General features: G+C 35.0%; 1 protein-coding gene across 1 annotated transcript in view; it reads left to right on the top strand.

The window, feature by feature from the left end:
* wdfy3 (WD repeat and FYVE domain containing 3) overlaps positions 1–21,261 on the top strand; it is a 203,873-nt gene that overhangs the window by 29,666 nt on the left and 152,946 nt on the right. Inside the window, 2 exon segments of the mRNA XM_059336480.1 lie at positions 6,587–6,710; positions 13,702–13,811. Coding sequence (XP_059192463.1) covers positions 6,587–6,710; positions 13,702–13,811 — 234 coding nt within the window.

Genomic DNA, 21,261 nt, shown 5'->3' with positions numbered 1-21,261 from the left:
CGATACTCGATACCATTTTCGATACCACAAGGATAAAAACAAAGACCCCAAAATTTAACAGAAATATTTTTATTAAAAATGCAACATGCAACTGCAACTATGATAACAAGCTTCAGGTCTGAGGTAGTGCAAAAAATAAATAAATACAATAAACAATAACAATTAGAACAATATTTTGGGCTGTGTTCTGGGACTTCAAGAGAGAAAATAACACTTTTCAGTCACCAACATTTATGTAAACTTATTAACTGTTAATGCTATACTGACACTGTGTCAATTAACCTAATATGGGCATACTACATGCCTGATTTATTTGTTTATTTATTTATTAATTTACGTTGTTTATAATCATTAACGTGACATCAGACTTAATTGCTAGCTTGGGGGGGGGGGTACTTTTTTGAGTATTGATACTTTTGAATACCCAATCTGACAGTTTACTGAAAAGCTTCATTTGGCTTCTGTGATCTATGAAACTGACATTCAAAGTTAGTTTGAGGCACGCTGTTGTGCTTTTTACACCACAGACTTATAATGTACAATGGATGGATTGAGTTCTCACCGTGGAACTCTGTGGCATTAAAATCATGTGGTTAACAGCTCATTTACATTAACTAGACAGCTGACAGATTCTGTTTCAGCAGCCTGCAGGTAAATCTGATGGAAATGAGCCTGTTGACTTATGGAGGTGTGTTCTGCCCTGCAAAGTCTAACTGCAGTCACTATAATTTATGGTCAAAATTGAGTTATGTCTAAAAGTCTGTTTTATCTTCATTTCAGATTTCAATTTGCTTTATTTCAGATAAATAATTATGTAAAAGCCACAAAATCCAGCTCAAAACCAAGCAGCAATTGCATTTACCACAGTCTGCTTTGGATATATTTACTAATTAAAACATAAAAATAATAGAAATTATGAGTTTATTTGAAAGGGAAATTATATTATTATTATTATATATAATTATATTATTATTATTATTATTATTATTATATAGATAGTGATGTAGTAAAAAGTGAGATAAAATTATGTTAAGACTAAAATGTAACATTTCTTTATAATATTAGGTCTAAAATACGCAAAAGAGTTGTGAAACACTTTTAAATACACTGATAACAAAACTAATTTGGTATTAATTCTTTTTTTGGTAATTTTGTGTCTTTTTTGGTGATTTAGTGTTTTTTCAGTAATTTAATGTCTTTTTTTGGTAATTTTGTGTCTATTTTAAGTAATTTAGTTTTTTTTCTGTCATTTTGTGTCTTTTTTTAGTAATTTTGTGTCTTTTTTTGGTCATTTTGTGTCTTTCTTAAGTAATTTCGTTTTATTTCTGTCATTTTGTGTCTTTTTTTTAGTAATTTTGTGTCTTTTTTTGGTCATTTTGTGTCTTTCTTAAGTAATTTCGTTTTTTTCTGTCATTTTGTGTCTTTTTTTTAGTAATTATGTGTCTTTTTTGTGTCATTTTGTGTCTTTTTTTGTAATTTTGTGTCTTTTTTTGGTCATGTTGATACTGCCTCCAGCGTCCTCCAGGTAATTTGAGTTTGAGACCCCTGTTTTACAGCAAAACCAGAGTGCAGTAACTGCAGTAAACCCCCATTTTTGGGGTCAAAGGTCCAATAAATCATCATGACTTTTGAGCATAAAAATGACATCATCAACACATGTAGAAATAAGTGTCATATCACTAACCTACATATAACCCATTTGGCAGCCAGTTAAAAACATTAAAACACTTTAATGCAGTTTTTCTCTGTTTTACCTTTTGCTAGTTACTGCAGTTAGACTTTGTAGGACAGTATTGACTTTACAGCTTTAATTTAGCTCAATACAAACAAATGAGATGCATATTTCAGTCTAGCTTTAGGTCAATCATATTTACTGTATCTACCATGTAAATCAGGGGTCTCAAACTCAAATTACCTGGGGGCCACTGGAGGCAGTATCACAATGACCAAAAAAAGACACAAAAATGACAGAAAAAAAGAAACAAAATGACCAAAAAAAAGACACAGAATAAAAAAGACACAAAAATATTTTTAAAAGACACAAAACAACTCACAAAATGGCCAAAAATATACACAAAATGACTAAAAAAGACACAAATTTATTTTAAAGAGACATAAAAATTACCAGAAAAGACACAAAATTATTTTTTTAAAAGGCACAAAATGATTTAAAAAAGACACAAAATGACCAAAAAAAGACACAACATGACCAAAAAAAGACACACAATTACCAAAGAAGACACAAAATTACCAAAAAAAGGCACAAAATTACAAAAAAAGACACAAAATTACAAAGACACAAAATGACCAAAAAAAGACACAAAATGACAAAAAAGACACAAAATGACAAAAAAGACACAGAATTACAAAAAAAGACACAAAATGACAAAAAAGACACAAAATGACTGAAAAAAGACACAAAATTACTAAAAAAAGACACACAATTACTAAAAAAGACACAAAATGACAAAAAAGACACAAAATTACAAAAAAAGACACAAAATTACAAAGACACAAAATGATTAAAAAAAGACACAAAATGATTAAAAAAAGACACAAAATGACTTAAAAAAGACACAAAGTTATTAAAAGACTAAATTACCCCCCAAAAAGTCATTAAAGGGACCTTCCACACACAACACGTTAAAGTGCCATGCATATAAAACTCACATTAAACTTTCATATCAAGGTGGGGGCCACAAAATATCATCACGAGGGCCACAATTGGCCCGCGGGCCGCCAGTTTGAGACCCATGATGTAAATAATGAAACGACTGAGTGTGGAATCATGCTTTATTATTGTCTGAATTAAAGCTTCAGCTCCTTGATGAATGCAGGATTACTGGGATCTAACTGAGCTCCAGAAATATGTGTGAATATTGTCTAATGCACACCTGGTGTTGAGGTGCGTAGGAGAATAAAGGCAGTGAACTCCCACACACTGTCAACTCTAAGATTAATTAAGAAAGCAGTGGTTTGATCACACACCTTCATCAGGCTTCAAACTTACAATATACAGCATCTTTATACTCGAGGCTGCATCAAATGAAAAACACCTCAGACACATAATCTTCATCTTCAACAGATGAATAAATAAATAAACTTGGACAAGCACACTGCAAAAATGTGTTTAGTCTAAAAACCAGATAAAACAGTAAATCTGAGGGAAATGACAGAAAATTTACCTTGACAAGATTTCTTAAATTAAGATTATTAAATGTAGAAACAAGAGTCATACAAAAAATCTTAAAACAAGATAAGCAGCGGCAAAGCAGTGTTGCCAACTTAGCGACTTTGTTGCCATATTTAGCAACTTTTCAGACCCCCTTAGCGACTATTTTTCAAGAAAGTGGAGACAAATCCAGCGACTTTTTCTGGTGTTATTGGAGACTTATTTCCAGCCCCCGCGGCTCGTTAAGAAGAGTAAGAACGAGTCGAATCGGCTCAGTCCTCCTGCAGCAGTCTCTCCCAGCTGCAGAGCCAGAGGGGATGTTAACCCCTTAGCATCCAGTCTGCAAATTGCTAACAGGCTAACAGTTAGCTCTGTAGCAGTACAGTGTGTATGTGCTAACAGGCTAACAGTTAGCTCTGTAGCAGTACATTGTGTATGTGCTAACAGGCTAACAGTTAGCTCCGTAGCAGTACAGTGTGTATGTGCTAACAGGCTAACAGTTAGCTCTGTAGCAGTACAGTGTGTATGTGCTAACAGGCTAACAGTTAGCTCTGTAGCAGTACAGTGTGTATGTGCTAACAGGCTAACAGTTAGCTCCGTAGCAGTACAGTGTGTATGTGCTAACAGACTAACAGTTAGCTCTGTAGCAGTACAGTGTGTATGTGCTAACAGGCTAACAGTTAGCTCTGTAGCAGTGAAGTGTGTATGTGCTAACAGGCTAACAGCTAGCTCTATAGCAGTACAGTGTGTACGTGCTAACAGGCTAACAGTTAGCTCTGTAGCAGTACAGTGTGTATGTGCTAACAGGCTAACAGTTAGCTCTGTAGCAGTACAGTGTGTATGTGCTAACAGGCTAACAGTTAACTCTGTAGCAGTACAGTGTGTATGTGCTAACAGGCTAACAGCTAGCTCTATAGCAGTACAGTGTGTATGTGCTAACAGGCTAACAGTTAGCTCTGTAGCAGTACAGTGTGTATGTGCTAACAGGCTAACAGTTAGCACTGTAGCAGCACAGTGTGTATGTGCTGCTGCTGCAGGAGGTGTTCGCTTAGTGATCTCTGTTTGTTTACAACAAGCACCGGACACTAAAAACTGTTGCTATTGTTTGTTTAAAAGTAGAGCAATAAAAATACAGATGTTTTCCCTAACATGGTGAGTAATCGTGATTAATAATCGTGATTACAATATTGATCAAAATAATCGTGATTATCATTTTGGCCATAATCGTACAGCCCTACTTATAGGCATATAAGTAATAGGGGGAAACTAGAAAACAGATTCAGTATATCACAGCAGCGATAAAATGTGATGTAGAACATTTAAATATATAAATATGCTAAATTTGACCATGTTTGTTTTTTTTAAACTTCAGCCTCTTAACTTTTTATGTCTTAATTGCTGTATATAATCTGTAATTTGTGCACACACTAAAAACTGTTCCTATTGTTTTTTTAAAAGTAGTGCAATAAAAATACAGATATTTTCCCTAACATGATTAATAATCGTGATTGCAATATTGATCAAAATAATCGTGATTAGCCTATTGCAGCCCTAGTATCTGACACACTTTGGTGCAGAGAGACTGAATGGGAAGTCATGAAGAGGAGCTTTAAATAGCAGTAGGCATAAATCAGTGTAATGTAATGATTAATGTATTAAAATGTCAAACAAAGCAGTGAAAGCAGGATTCAGTGGAATAGTTTCTGTATTTCCAGTCTGTATATGTTCCTCTGATGGAGAAGTACGTGTCTTTGTTTCATTGCTGCTGCTGCAAACAGCCCTATTGAGTGTTCTCATCAAACTGAAGTGGCTCACCGAGGGTCTCTTGACTTGTCAGCTAATTACCCAGCGCTGGCTGTGATTCTCTCACTGGTGGCATAATTCATGTCAGAATCCAGAAGTAGAGTAGTCCCCGTGCAGCGGGACGCCAGGCCCCGGGCCCCGACTCTCATGTCAGATTTGCAGGGTAAATAAATACATGATGAGTCGTCGTTGAACCAAGCGTAGTTTATCTCCGACCTGGTTCCCCCGGAGGCTCCGGCTGCTCTTCTCTCTGTGGCTGTAAATCACCACAGGCCAGGAAAAACCCAGAGAGATGTAAAGCAGTGTGCTCTACCTGTAACCATGATGACTCCTGTGTGATGTAATTACAGCTGGACAGGATTTAGAAGCAGTTATAGCTGCACAATTGAGCAAAAAATAACAATAATTGGAGATTTTTAAACGTCTACTTCTCCGGCATAATTTCACCTAGAGACTCCATTTAAACTTTAAACAGTAGACACAAGTCTTGTGTATCGGTGTATTAATCCACGTTTCAATAGGTCATATAGTTTTTTATCAATCCCTGTTCAATGACCATGATCATTTTTGGAGAAATTCTGAGATTATAATGGGTGTGTATTGCACGGAATGTTCGTGTCACAGTGTGTGACATCATCGCCAGAGTGTAGAGGGAGAGAAAAAACTGCGCTCCAGGCTGCAAATTCCACTCTACAGAAATAATTTATACATAGAAACGTAGGAAAATTAGTATTCTCCCTCACAATCCTCTGGTAAAGCTGTCAGAGTTATAGTTTGGGCGTAGGACGCACAGATGCGCCACCAACACCACCAACAGCCTCATTGGCTCCCATATTAAAAACGCAGGAAGATTTCTGGAGAAAAGCATATTTAACAGTTTTTCAGATCGCTCTAACAAAGCTATTTCTTAATTTTTCTTCACAAAAAAACATATGTAGACGTTCAGGAAGAATTCGGGACGCTCAAAGTGAAGTTGGATCAATGATAGGTATTATGGTTTTGCCAAAAATGCTTTCTGTTCGAGGCCAGAAATTCCAGTCTGTCCACCTCTGGCTGCTGTCTTCAAATTCTGTTGATTGCTCTGCTCTGATTGGTCCTTTGATCTTTGATGTGATTACAGTTACAGAAGGAATGCTTGTTGTAGGTGTGCTCCTTTTATATAATATAGTATCATAACATTACTAGTATTAATTGTTATAAATCTCTGAAGAATCTCATCATAGTGTATACACACTGGCAGTAGCCCCCGTGGCCCTTTCTGAATTTCCCTAGAGGAAAGTTTCTAGTTGTTACTATTATTATTATTATTACTTAGAACATTTTACAGCATTGCAAAACCAGAGTGCACTAACCCTCAAAGGTCAAACTCGTCAATATTGCAACTACGATTCAATGAATACAAGTGAACTTCTTTTTGCAACTATTGGAGTCGCCCCCTACTGGCCGTTAGATAGAATGCAGCTTTAAAGCACTTTACATTTCATCACTGGAATCCACATCTATTTATTTATTTCTACATTTATTTTAGCAGTCTTAAGACTTTAACTACCCAAGTTGTCTTGTTTAAATTATTTTCTGATTTAACCGAAGCCGTTTTCTGTCTGTTTTCAGGTGTTTGGGAACGCTCCACCCAGCAGCATGACGGAGAAGTTCTCCGACCTGCTGCAGTTCACCACCCAGGTCTCCAGGCTCATGGTGACCGAGATCAGACGAAGAGCCTCCAATAAATCCACAGGTCAGCCCTCTGACACACACATTTATAACACCACAGATGTAATAGGAAGTAGTCGGAAACATCCATTTATCATTTCTTTGGCATCAGGCGCAGTTATTTCCCATAACCGCTGTGCTTCTTGTCACAGAGATGATCTAGTTCTCCTCTGAGGTGCAGCTTGTGTCTTCCTTTGGCCTCGCTGAGGAAAACAAAGCTGTTGGAAGGGCTTTTTTTGCAGAATAATCATATGCAGGACATGGACAGAGAAGCATTTTTCATCCAGTCAGAACAGTTCCACACATGAATGTCCAGTTTTACATTCAAAATGAGGAGATATATTTGCAGTGTTTCCCCTACCATTAATATATATATATATATATATATATATATATATATATATATATATATATACATATACATAGTGTTTCCCCTACCATTATATAAGGGGGGCAACCTGCCCCCCCTTGAAAATCAAGTTCATTTCATTTTCTATAGAGCGCCAAATCACAACTTTTTTTTGTAATTTTGTGTCTTTTTGTGTCTTTTTTGTGTCTTTTTTTGGTCATTTTGTGTCTGTTTTTGTGTCTTTTTTAGTTATTTGTGTCTTTTTTTGGTCATTTTTTGTCTTTTTTTGGTCATTTTGTGTCTTCTGTGGGGTTTTTTGGTTATTCTGTCTTCTCATTTTGTGTCTGTTGTTGTCTTTTTTTAGTTATTTTGTGTCTTTTTTGGTAATTTTGTGTCTGTTGTTGTCTTTTTTTAGTTATTTTGTGTATTTTTTTTGGTCATTTTGTGTATTTTTTGTCATTTTGGTCATTTTGTGTCTGTTGTTGTGTCTTTTTTTTGGTCACTTTGTGTATTTTTTGTCATTTTTTGGTCTGCTTTGTTTTTATGAATGTGAAGAAGAAGCCATGCTTTTGCGCTTTTGGAGACTCCAGAGGGTTAAACAAACTAAACAGCCTTATGTTATTTATTTTATTTATACGACGTGTAAAAAAGCTGAACTGTGAATAACGATCTGAATTATTTCCTGTCGCTAAACACATGCAGCTTTCAGAATAAGAGCGCAGCGTGTTAACAGAATCCACCACAGAATTTACAAAAACACTGTCAAAATAAAACGCCTTCAATAAAACATACAAGAAACTTTATTCCCCTTTACAATAATTAATAAGATATGGAATCATTAAAATTAAATCAGCGTATATGATGGAATAATGACATTATAGCACAGTGTGAGAGGCACCAAATTAAAGATCCTATGTCACGGTATCTCCTGACTGTGATAAATGTTGTGTGAGGTGTTTGCTGTTTAGCTCTCAAAGTGCACAAGATTGATGCACTTAAGTTCAAATGTACACTTTTTTTTTCCTGGGGGGCATGCACGATTTGTGCATATATTAGTGTGTTTAATGTGACATGAAAGGCAGAAGCTTCTCCTCAAAGCTTTGACAGAAGTGGCAGCTTTCACTGTGGCTTCCCTGCAGGAAAGACACTAAACAGACTGACAGATGAACACACAGTCGCATGCAGACGCAGGGTTGCAAGTCTGCAGCTTCCCGTCTCTGATTCCTCCTTCTTTTTCTTCTTTCTGTCTGAACATGTGACTGTGATGTCTTGTTTTCATGCAGCTCTGTTCTGATTTTGCAACACGAGCGTCTTAACACACTCCTCCAGCTGGTCAACAGACAAACTCAGTAGACTGAGTCAGAAAGTGACTCAGACTCTCATCATCATCATCATCATCAGAACAAGGATTTTCATTCGCTCACAATCTAATAAAAAAAAGCTGCGGTTGGCAGCGAGACTAGAGATTATTTTGTAGGCGAGTTTTTCAGCTTACACTTAGAAAAGTGTTCATTTTTTCTGTCTATAGCTGACAGGATATGTGACTGAAAATGCAATGCTACACTGCAAAAAAGGTGTTTAGTCTAAAAACCAGATCAAACAGTAAATCTGAGGGAAATGATCTTGCTGCATGGACAGATAATTTACCTTTACAAGATTTATTAAATTAAGATTATTAAATCTAGAAATAAGCATGTTCTTAAAATAATAAATTAACTCTTAAAACTAAATAAATTGTCTAACACTTCTAAATCTAAAGTTTTTTTTTTATCTTGGTAAGAAACTAATAATTGTCAGTGCACTCTGCTTGCAGCTTTAATTTATCTCTTTTGTACATTTTTTTGTCTTTTTTGGTCATTTTGTGACCAAAAGAAGATACAAAGACACAAAATGACCCCAAAAAGACACAAAATGACCAAAAAAAGAAACACAAAAGACATAAAAAAGACAAAAAAAGATTTAAAAAAACAAAACAAAAAAAGACCAGAAGAGACCAAAAAACGACACAAAAAGACGTAAAATGACCAAAAAAGACATAAAAAAGACTAAAAAAGACGTAAAATCACCCCAAAAAAGACACAAAATGACCCAAAAAAGATGCAAAATGACCAAAAAAAGAAACGCAAAAGACATAAAAAAAGACAAAAAAAGATTTAAAAAAACAAAACAAAACAAAAAAAGACCAAAAGAGACCAAAAAAAGACACAAAAAGACGTAAAATGACCAAAAAAGACATAAAAAAAGACGTAAAATCACCCAAAAAAAGACACAAAAGATGTAAAATCGTATAATCATCAGGTCACTCTGCTCAGGCCAGTTCATCGCTGCTTGCAGCTTTAATTTGTCTTGTTTTAAGAGTTAATTTTATTCTTTCAAGTGTTCAACATGCTTATTTCTATATTTAATAATCTTAATTTAATAAATCTTGTCAAGTGAAATTATCTGTCCATGCAGCAAGATCATTTCCCTCAGATTTACTGTTTTTATCTGGTTTTTAGACTAAACACCCTTTTTGCAGTGTACAGTCAGTCCTCCTCTGCTGGGTTAATTTAGCCCTCTGAACCCCGAGCAGTTTCAGCGCATTTTCTTTTGTAGCAGTCACATTTTGCTCACTGTGACCTCATTTTTCACTGCGGTACAGAAGTTCTGCACCTCTGTGGCAACAGCACAATCATGGCTGGAAGCAGCAAGAGCTTAAAAAAACACCTTTTGTGAAGAAAAACACAGCCAGAATGTCAAAAATCCTTAAAAAACAGAAACATTTCTTTTCTATTTTCCACAAGTGAAAACAAAATGGGGTATTCAAATACTATACATATTAATAACTATAATTAATAATTTATTTCTTGACAAGCTCTACTTCTAACCTGTCCTCTCCTGTCCTCTCCTCTCGGCTCTGTGTAAACAGCCTGCAGTTCTCTCCGATATTCAGTGAATATTTGTAACATAACTGTTTGTCTGAGCAGAATCAATCATGACGTTCAAATTTGTGTAAAGAGCAGATCATTTAATGCTTTTTGCAGGATGTGGTTAGTGCAAATGGTTTATTTGGACGTGGCAATCGCACCGCGCACTACTGTTATACTGTGGATTTTTTCTTCTTCTTCTTCCGGACGCAATTTCTTCCAGCTACTAGTCCTACAACTTGAAGAGTTGCAGGACAAATTATAAATCAAAACGTACGGTTTGATCGGAATCGGTGTGCTATTGCTTTTTTCTACAGAATATGAATTTTTCGCGACGTAAGTTGCGAAAAACTGGCCAAAATTTTGCATTGAAATGAACGGGACGGCCGAAAAAAAATGAGCGAAAAAAAACAATAATTGGAGATTTTTGAACGTCTACTTCTCCGGCATAATTTCACCTAGAGACTCCATTTAAACTTTAAACAGTAGACACAAGTCTTGTGTATCGGTTTATTAATCCACGTTTCGATAGGTCATATAGTTTTTTATCAATCCCTGTTCAATGACCATGATCATTTTTGGAGAAATTCTGAGATTATAATGGGTGTGTATTGCACGGAATGTTCGTGTCACAGTGTGTGACATCATCGCCAGAGTGTAGAGGGAGAGAAAAAACTGTCAAAAAATAAATTTGAAAACTGCGCTCCAGGCCCCAAATTCCACTCTACAGAAATAATTTATACATAGAAACGTAGGAAAATTAGTCTTCTCCCTCACAATCCTCTGGCAAAGCTGTCAGAGTTATAGTTTGGGCGTAGGACGCACAGATGATCCACCAACACCACCAACAGCCTCATTGGCTCCCATATTAAAAACGCAGGAAGATTTCTGAAAAAGGGAGATGTAACAGTTTTTTTAGATCGCTCTAACAAAGTTATTTTTTAATTTTTCTTCACAAAAACCATATGTAGACGTTCAGGAAGAACTCAGGACGCTCAAAGTGAAGTCTGATCAATGATAGGTATTATGGTTTTGCCAAAAATGCTTTCTGTTCACAGCCAGAAATTCCAGCCTGTCCACCTCTGGCTGCTGTCACTGTGCCGCAACATTCTAGCGGCAGTTAATTTCCTTTGATTTCTCTGCTCTGATTGGTCAACCCCAACGGCTTTGATGCTGTGATGTAATTACAGTTACAGATACACATGCTTCTCACACACACACACACACACACACACACACACACACACACACACACACATTTTGAGGTTAAAGGTCATAGGTTGCTGTATAAATAAATACTTGTAAAGGAATGCTTGTTGTAGGTGTGCTCCTTGTATATTATATAGTATCATAACATTACTAGTATTAATTGTTTGAAATCTCTGAAGAATCTCATCATAGTGTACACACACCGGCAGTAGCCCCCGTGGCCCTTTCACAATTTCCCCAGAGTTGAAGAATAATTTTCTAATTGAAGAATAATATACTTATCTAATTAATCTGCAATAGATTGGACCCCCTCCTTCACTGTATACAGAGCAGGAGCATAAATCAATAATCTGGAACATTTCAAACCACATCAGGACACATTGTGCTAATCACATCTCGATCCGTACATTTGTTTCCCTGCAGACGTGGGTTGTAGACGAGACACATGTCACATCCAGCAAGATGATTTATCCGTTACATAACTGATCATTGTTCTATCAGCCCATCTGCTGCCACAATGAGCTGTCACTCTCCATCTAACCCAGCTATTCTCAACCTGGGGGTCCCGACCCCAATTGGGGCCGTGAGATGATTTCTGGGGGTCGCCAAATCATTTTGGAAGTCAGCTCTGTCTCCACTGTGTTAAAGTGTTCATGTGTTAATGTGTTTTTGTATTTTTGGTCATTTAATGTCTTTTTTTGGTAGTCTTGTGGGTTTTTTTTAGTCATTTTGTATCTTTTTTTTGATCATTTTGTGGTCAATTTGTGTCTTTTTTGGTCATTCTGTTTCCTTTTTTGATGATTTTGTGTCTTTTTTGGTCCTTTTGTGTCTTTTTTTGTCATTTTGTGTCTTCTTTGATCATTTTGTGTCTTTTTTGATCATTTTGTGATCAATTTGTGTCTTGTTTGGTCATTCTGTTTCCTTTTTTGATGATTTTGTGTCTTTTTTGGTCCTTTTGTGTCTTTTTTTGTCATTTTGTGTCTTCTTTGATCATTTTGTGTCTTTTTTGATCATTTTGTGATCAATTTGTGTCTTTTTTGGTCATTCTGTTTCCTTTTTTGATGATTTTGTGTCTTTTTTGGTCCTTTTGTGTCTTTTTTTTGTCATTGTGTGTCTTCTTTGATCATTTTGTGTCTTTTTTGATCATTTTGTGATCAATTTGTGTCTTGTTTGGTCATTTTGTTTCCTTTTTTTGGTCATTTTGTGTCTATTTTGGTCAATTTGTGATCAATTTATGTCTTGTTTGGTCATTTTGTTTCCTTTTTTTTGGTCATTTTGTTTCCTTTTTTTTTGTCATTTTTTGTCTATTTTGGTCAATTTGTGGTCAATTTGTGTCTTTTTTGGTCATTCTGTTTCCTTTGTTGATGATTTTGTGTCTTTTTTTGGTCCATTTGTGTCTTTTTCTGTCATTTTGTGTCTTCTTTGATCATTTTGTGTCTGTTTTGATCATTTTGTGATCAATTTGTGTCTTGTTTGGTCATTTTGTTTCCTTTTTTGATGATTTTGTGTCTTTTTTGGTCCTTTTGTGTCTTTTTTTGTCATTTTGTGTCTTCTTTGATCATTTTGTGTCTTTTTTGATCATTTTGTGATCAATTTGTGTCTTGTTTGGTCATTTTGTTTCCTTTTTTTTGGTCATTTTGTGTCTATTTTGGTCAATTTGTGGTCAATTTGTGTCTTTTTTGATCATTTTGTGATCAATTTGTGTCTTGTTTGGTCATTTTGTTTCGTTTTTTTTGGTCATTTTGTGTCTATTTTGATCAATTTGTGGTCAATTTGTGTCTTTTTTGGTCATTCTGTTTCTTTTTTTGATGATTTTGTGTCTTTTTTGGTCCTTTTGTGTCTTTTTTTGTCATTTTGTGTCTTCTTTGATCATTTTGTGTCTTTTTTGATCATTTTGTGATCAATTTGTGTCTTGTTTGGTCATTCTGTTTCCTTTTTTGATGATTTTGTGTCTTTTTTGGTCCTTTTGTGTCTTTTTTTTGTCATTTTGTGTCTTCTTTGATCATTTTGTGTCTTTTTTGATGATTTTGTGATCAATTTGTGTCTTTTTTTGGTCATTCTGTTTCCTTTTTTGATGATTTTGTGTCTTTTTTGGTCCTTTTGTGTCTTTTTTGATCATTTTATGTCTTTTTTGATCATTTTGTGATCAATTTATGTCTTGTTTGGTCATTTTGTTTCCTTTTTTTTGGTCATTTTGTGTCTATTGTGGTCAATTTGTGTCTTTTTTGGTCATTCTGTTTCCTTTTTTGATGATTTTGGGTCTTTTTTGGTCCTTTTGTGTCTTTTTTTTGTCATTTTGTGTCTTCTTTGATCATTTTGTGTCTTTTTTGATCATTTTGTGATCAATTTGTGTCTTGTTTGGTCATTTTGTTTCCTTTTTTTTGGTCAATTTGTGTCTTTCTTTGGTCATTTTTGGTCATTTTGTGGTCAATTTGAGTACTTTTTTTGGGAAATTTCGTGTATTTTCTGACCTGACCTGATCTGAACTGTGAGATTCTGTTCAGTGAGACAACATGCATGTTAAATTGGGGATTGTGTGTTTTTTTTTCCAGAGGCAGCCAGCCGAGCCATCGTCCAGTTCCTGGAGGTGAACCAGAGCGAGGAGGCGAGTCGTGGCTGGATGCTGCTGACCACCATCAACCTGCTGGCCTCCTCCGGACAGGTCGGTGGACTGACGCTCATTTGCATCATCGTGTTATTTTTATCCGTGTTCCTGCAGTCGGAACGTGTTTCATCTGTTCCTGTCCTTGATTTTTTTTCTGTGTTTGTAAGGATTTCCCCTCAAACATGAGAGTGTAGCTGCAAGACGAAATCGGAGGAAACAACTTGTAAAAAAAAAAAAAGAGGATTCTCAGCATTCTCTTTGACCCATTTGCATCTCCGCTCTTTGATCTCTCAGCAGAAAATAGCATCAGTGTTTCTGTAAGAAAAGAGAGAACCAGACTCCTCAGTACAAGTAAAACCCCAAACAGACATTTGTTAAATGTGCTTTTCCTGCACTGAAGGAAAGAATTGATCATAATAAATAATAATACATTACATTTATATCACGATTTTCTGGATACTCAAAGAAGCTTTACAGCAAGCAGAAACAACAAAACAGAGCAGTAAAAAGATGAATTTCTTTCTTTCGCTCTTTCGCACTTTCTTTCTTTCGCACTTTCTTTCACACTTTCTTTCGCACTTTCTTTCGCACTTTCTTTCGCACTTTCTTTCGCACTTTCTTTCTTTTGCACTCTTTCCTTCTTTCGCACCTTTCTTTCTTTCGCACCTTTCTTTCTTTCTATATCACGATTTTCTGGATACTCAAAGAAGCTTTACAGTAAGCAGAAACAACAAAACAGAGCAGTAAAAGGATGAGTTAGTTTCTTTCTTTCTTTCTTTCTTTCTTTCTTTCTTTCTTTCTTTCGCACTTTCTTTCTTTCGCACTCTTTCTTTTTTTGCACTCTTTCCTTCTTTCTTTCTTTCGCACCTTTCTTTCTTTCTATATCACGATTTTCTGGATACTCAAAGAAGCTTTACAGTAAGCAGAAACAACAAAACAGAGCAGTAAAAAGATGAATTTCTTTCTTTCGCTCTTTTGCACTTTCTTTCTTTTGCACTTTCTTTCTTTCGCACTTTCTTTCTTTCGCACTTTCTTTCTTTCGCACTTTCTTTCTTTCGCACTTTCTTTCACACTTTCACACTTTTGCTCTTTCGCTCTTTCTTTCTTTCGCACTTTCTTTCACACTTTCGCACTTTCTTTCGCACTTTCTTTCTTTCTAACCTTTCTTTCGCACCTTTCTTTCTTTCTATATCACGATTTTCTGGATACTCAAAGAAGCTTTACAGTAAGCAGAAACAACAAAACAGAGCAGTAAAAAGATGAATTTCTTTCTTTCGCTCTTTTGCACTTTCTTTCTTTTGCACTTTCTTTCTTTCGCACTTTCTTTCTTTCGCACTTTCTTTCTTTCACACTTTCTTTCACACTTTCACACTTTTGCTCTTTCGCTCTTTCTTTCTTTCGCACTTTCTTTCACACTTTCGCACTTTCTTTCGCACTTTCTTTCGCACTTTCTTTCTTTCGCACTCTTTCTTTTTTTGCACTCTTTCCTTCTTTCGCACCTTTCTTTCTTTCGCAACTTTCTTTCTTTCTAACCTTTCTTTCGCACCTTTCTTTCTTTCTATATCACGATTTTCTGGATACTCAAAGAAGCTTTACAGTAAGCAGAAACAACAAAACAGAGCAGTAAAAAGATGAATTTCTTTCTTTCGCACTTTCTTTCTTTCGCACTTTCTTTCTTTCGCACTCTTTCTTTCACACTTTCTTTCGCACTTTCTTTCTTTCGCTTTCTTTCTTTCGCACCTTTCTTTCGCACCTTTCTTTCTTTCTTTCTTTCTTTCTTTTTTTCGCACTTTCGCACCTTTCTTTCTTTTGCACCTTTCAAAACCAGGGTTACAAGGTTCTTTACAAAATACGATATCATTGAGGTAATACAACAGTTAAGACAAAAATAAGAGACTCTGTTGCTGTCCATAGGAAGGAGGCACAGTTTGTTATTGATGCTGCCAGTCATTCTGCTGCTGCTTCTGTCTGTCACATAAACAGCATTATTGTCATATTTCAACATTGCATGCAATGAGAAAATTGGATTTGTGTGTCTGGTCAGGGCTTCTGGTTTACGTACTGGGAGAGGTCAGAGTCCCGGACAGATGGGAGAAATTTGGGTCAATTATTATTTATGATTGAGATAAAATAAACAAATCTTACCAAAAATAACCAAAACCTATTGCTGACTTAGGCAAAAAGCAACATTCACATCAGATAAAAGTAAAAAATACTTCTATGCAGTCATGGAAAAAATTGTTCGACCCTTCAGTTTCTTGTTCACTTTAATGTCTGGTACAACTAAAGGTACAGTTGTTTGGACAAATATAATGATAACAACAAAAACAGCTGATTTTTAATTTGAATTTAAGAGCTGATATCTAGACATTTAACATGGTGTTATTGATAATAACCAAAATCATTACCAATTATTCTCAAAGTCTAAAATTAACAAGAAATTAGAGTAAACAAGGATGGTCTAATAATTGGTTTGGCAGCGATGATGTTAGAAGAAGTCTTTTACTTTTACTAATTTTACTAATTTTTTTGTTTTGTTTTTTGCGTTCAGCTCAGAGTAGAGATGAGAATAATTAATCGATGATCTATTAATGGTCGTTATGAATTTGGTCGATCACTTGGAATTTTTAATCGATCTGTGTATTTTTTTATTTAAATATTTATCTCTGACTGTGTATCTGTATCACTGAAGCGTTCAGTTCTGTGTTCGTACGTCAATCAGCCAACGAGCTGAGAATTAAGTTGGATAAAGCTTCAGTTTACAAACTGAAAGTTGCAATAATAATTATAAAACACACAGAAATACAAGAGGATTAATTTGAGTTAAACTATCTTACTGTATCAAACCTTGCTAGCATGAATTACTGAGCCTTTTTCCATGGTTTCTTGATCATGATTTTGGTTATTATCAATAAAACCATGTTAAATGTCTAGATATCAGCTCTTAAATTAAACTCTTATCAGCTATTTTTGTTGTTATCATTATATTTGTCCAAACAAATGTACATTTAGTTGTACCAGACATTAAAATGAACAAGAAAATGAAGAAAACAAGAGTGGTATAATAATTTTTGACTGTATATATATCTTTTATTTTGCCCATGCAGGATCAAGTCTCTTTTCATCCTTTCAAAATAAAAGCGTTCGTTATCAAAACAGGCTTTTGCATAGTATTGTATATATATCTTTTATTTTGACCATGCAGGATCAAGTCTCTTTTCATCCTTTCAAAATAAAAGCGTTCGTTATCAAAACAGGCTTTTGCATGGTACTGTATATATATCTTTTATTTTGCCCATGCAGGATCAAGTCTCTTTTCATCCTTTCAAAATAAAAGCGTTCGTTATCAAAACAGGCTTTTGCATAGTATTGTATATATATCTTTTATTTTGCCCATGCAGGATCAAGTCTCTTTTCATCCTTTCAAAATAAAAGCGTTCGTTATCAAAACAGGCTTTTGCATAGTACTGTATATATATCTTTTATTTTGCCCATGCAGGATCAAGTCTCTTTTCATCCTTTCAAAATAAAAGCGTTCGTTATCAAAACAGGCTTTTGCATAGTACTGTATATATATATCTTTTATTTTATGCATGTATGCATAAAGAGATTAATGGATTAATTGATCGTTAAAGTTATAGATAATGGAGTTCTCTGTGTATCTCAGAGGGACTAGTTTTACCGGACTTTATGGCCTGAGAGATTTAAATATGTTGAACAGGTTTTTTAGGTAAAAACGGTTATTATTAGATAACAGAAACCCTGCATAAAGCTGCTCAGGTCCTTGAGAATCCAACCACGGCAGCTTCTCAGCCTCCTGGTTTAAAGGTTACACATTAAGCTCTTGTTTTTCTCCGTGCCGGAGCTTTTTTTCTGCTCAGGCCAGCAGACATCTTTTGAACTTTTCGGCCTGCATTCCTCTGGAGGTCTTGAGGGGAGCATCGCTGTCAGCTGCTCTTCCTGCTCCGCTGCACACCAGAAATTCACTGTTGTTGTTGTTGTTGTTGTCGAGCTTCCTCTCCCCTTCTGCAGACATCTTTTAAAGCCACTTAAATGCACTCTGCTTCTCCTATTTTTACCAAAACGCACACACGACAGTATCCAAAATATGTGTGTGACTGTAAACAGAAATGTGAAAAAGTAGCTAATTTCAAAAAGCTTATTTTTTGTTACTAGGCTAAGTTTAAACCCATTTAACAATTCTAATCCGTTATTAGTTTGTCCTTTATTGCATTTAACGTGTTCTGACTATATTTCCTGAACAAATTAAAGTCACAATTTTGATATAGCCCATGTTATGGAGATGCAAACAAAGATGCAAACGGTTTTTTGTTTATTATTGATTTATTCTTATTTTATGACTTAAAAACCAATCTGAAAAATAATTTATTGTTAAACAGCACTATTAATGTCCCAATTTTGATATATGTTGTAGGGATGCAGAGAAAAAGGCAAATTTGTGTTTCTGTAAGCAGAAAATGTGTCTAGTTTTTTTATTTTAAATTAAGAAATATCATAAACATAAATACCATAAACGCCCAATGTAATGTATATAAGTCACATCACAGATTTTTGACTTTTGGGTAGATTTTTTGTTTTTAAAACATCATAAATGTGTTCTATGTGGTATTTCCCCCATAATTTCCTTTAAGGATTACTGGTTCTGGGTTCTTATGGGTTAAGAGAACATTTGTGGGGAAAAAGTACATTTGTAACTTGAGATAAAATGTGAGATAGAGAAGAGTTTGTGTTGGTAGTTTGTTCCTGCTGCATTGTTTTGAAACAGTGTTTCTCTGCAGTATTAATGCAGAGAAGTTGAAGGATAAATGCCTCAAGGGGCGACATTAAAGTGCCACTGCATTCTGTGTTTGCAGCAGTTCACAAATACACACACTCAGGCTTTTACACAGGCAGAAAACAAACCTTCTGCTGTCACTAAATAAAGCCAGGCTTTATTTCTCCAACTTGTCTTTTTGCTTTAACTCACACTTGTCTGAAGTGGCCTCCCTGGTGCCCACAACACACACACACACTGCTGCTGCAGAAAAGGTGTTTAGTCTAAAAACCAGATAAAAACAGTAAATCTGAGGGAAATGATCTTGCTGCATGGACAGATAATTTACCTCGACAAGATTTCTTAAATTAAGATTATTAAATCTAGAAATAAGCATGTTGAACACTTAAAATAAGAAATTTAGCAGGACAATGAAAGAAAATAGAGAATTGAAGACAAAAGGACAAAAGGAATAGAGAAAAAAAGAGGAAATAAATGGACAAATGTAAGTGTTCATAATAAACCTAATATAACTACCTTGTGTTCAGATAATCATATTTATCCTTGATGTTTTTGCATTGTTAACCCCCCTGGGCTCACTTTAATTTAACCCTTTAAGGCCATTAAGGCTGAAAATGTCCACTTCCAAAAAAAAACATGATGAAAACTTAACAGATTAATATATTTTTCTACTTTTTTTCTGCATAAACATCTTAAACAACTTCCGCCCTGCTCCAAACTACCAAATGTTTAAACATTTTTGGCATTTTAACCCTTTAAATGCCAGTTTGATTGCATGATGTCACTAATGTCTTTTATGAAAAAACAAAAACAAAAAAACAACACAAAATTTTAGTAATTTTCCATATAATTAATAATTTTTGGCTGGGGATTTTTTTTTTTTTTATCACAGCCATGGATATGTCAAAGATTAAAAACAAAATAGATTTTGATGCATTTTTAGTTTTTTTGTAGTGTCAGATTTAAAATTTACTCCCCTTCAAGGCCATTCAGGCTGAAAACGCTATAAAAATTTAACAGATCAATATTTTTTTCCACTTTTTGGAAACCTCTTCAACAACTTCTGCCCTGTTAAAAACGACCAAACATTTTTTTGGCATTTTAACCCTTTAAATGTTTGCTTTTATTGATGAAATGCCATTTTTATGAAAAAAACAAAACAAAACACAAAAATGTAGTTATTTTCCATATAATAAATGATTTTTGTCTGGGGCATTGGTTTTTATCACAGCCTTGGATACGTCAAAGATTAAGAACAAAATTGATTTTGATGCATTTTTAGTTTTTGTGTAGTGTCATACTTTTTACCCTTCAAGGCCGTTAACAGTAAAATGATGCGATCCACTTTACAGAGTATTCTGGCTGAAATGTGCACAGTTCAGGTTTTTTTTAATGGATGTTCACTGTGTGCCAATGCAGCGGCCTCATTTAAATTAATGAGGGGCTCTTTGCTGCTGCTGGTCCAAACAAAGTGTCCGTTTGGGTGAATAAACTTCAGCCAGTCAGCGCCAATATTTACCAGCATTACTGGAAAACTCCCAGTCTGTTTCTCTGTCCCTCTGACTGTCAGACAACTGTTTTATTTATATTTATCCTGCTGTAGAAGTGTTTGGTATCACAGGGAGCTGACAGGGGAAAGATTTACCAGTAACACTTTATATTAGGGAACACATATTCAGCATGAATTAGCTGCTTATTAGCATGCAAATAAGTAACATATTGGCTCTTAATGAGTCATTATTAAGTAGTTAACCCCTTCTAATGCACAACATGGTCAAAAATGACCCTCATTCATTCCCTTCATGTTATTTAATGCTGCTGTGTGTTTCTGTGCTCTATCTTTTGATATCAACTTATTTTATGATTGAAGTATTCTTTGAATATCTTGTTTTTGATAAAAACAGATCATTATTTCCATTTTGCCTCTCAAAAAAAGGTTTTGTATTATAACGTAGCTAACTACTTGGCTAAGTAGCTTGCTAAGTTAACTGCTTAGCCAAGAAGTTATCTAAGTAGTTAGCTTAGCAAGATACTTAGCCAAGAAGTTAGCTTGTAGTTAGCTTAGCAAGATACTTAGCTAGATACTTAGCTAAGAAGTTAGCTAAGTAGTTAGCTTAACAAGCTTCTTAGAAAAGAAGTTAGCTAAGTAGTAAGCTTAACAAGCTACTTCGCCAAGAAGTTGGCTAAGTAGTTAGCTTATCAAGCTACTTAGCCAAGAAGTTAGCTAAGTAGTTAGCTTAGCAAGCTACTTAGCCAAGAAGTTAGCTAAGTACTTAGCTTAGCAAGCTACTTAGCCAAGAATTTAGCTAAGTACTTAGATTAGCAAGCTACTTAGCCAAGAAGTTAGCTAAGTAGTTAGCTTAACAAGCTACTTAGCCAAGAAGTTAGCTAAGTAGTTAGCTTAGCAAGCTACTAAGCTAAAAAATAGATATGGATCATTTTTGACCCATGTTGTACATTCGAAGAGTAGTGACACAAAAATGGATTTTGTTAAAAAGTTAATAAAGGAAAACTTAAAATTAGGATGTATGATGATCAAAAACAAACTAATTGAGGAAAACCTGGAATACTGAATGATGAAAATAATTTATTGCAAAGATATAGAACATAAAAACTCATACATATCAGGTCACTTTAGACCATGTTGTGCATCAAAGGGTTAATAACTACTTAATAATGACTAATCAAGAGCCAATATGTTACTTATTGGCA

Source organism: Centropristis striata, chromosome 7 (genome assembly GCF_030273125.1).
Source record: "Centropristis striata isolate RG_2023a ecotype Rhode Island chromosome 7, C.striata_1.0, whole genome shotgun sequence".
In the NCBI taxonomy this organism is placed as follows: domain Eukaryota; kingdom Metazoa; phylum Chordata; class Actinopteri; order Perciformes; family Serranidae; genus Centropristis; species Centropristis striata.
This window is presented reverse-complemented; position numbering and strand designations above follow the sequence as displayed.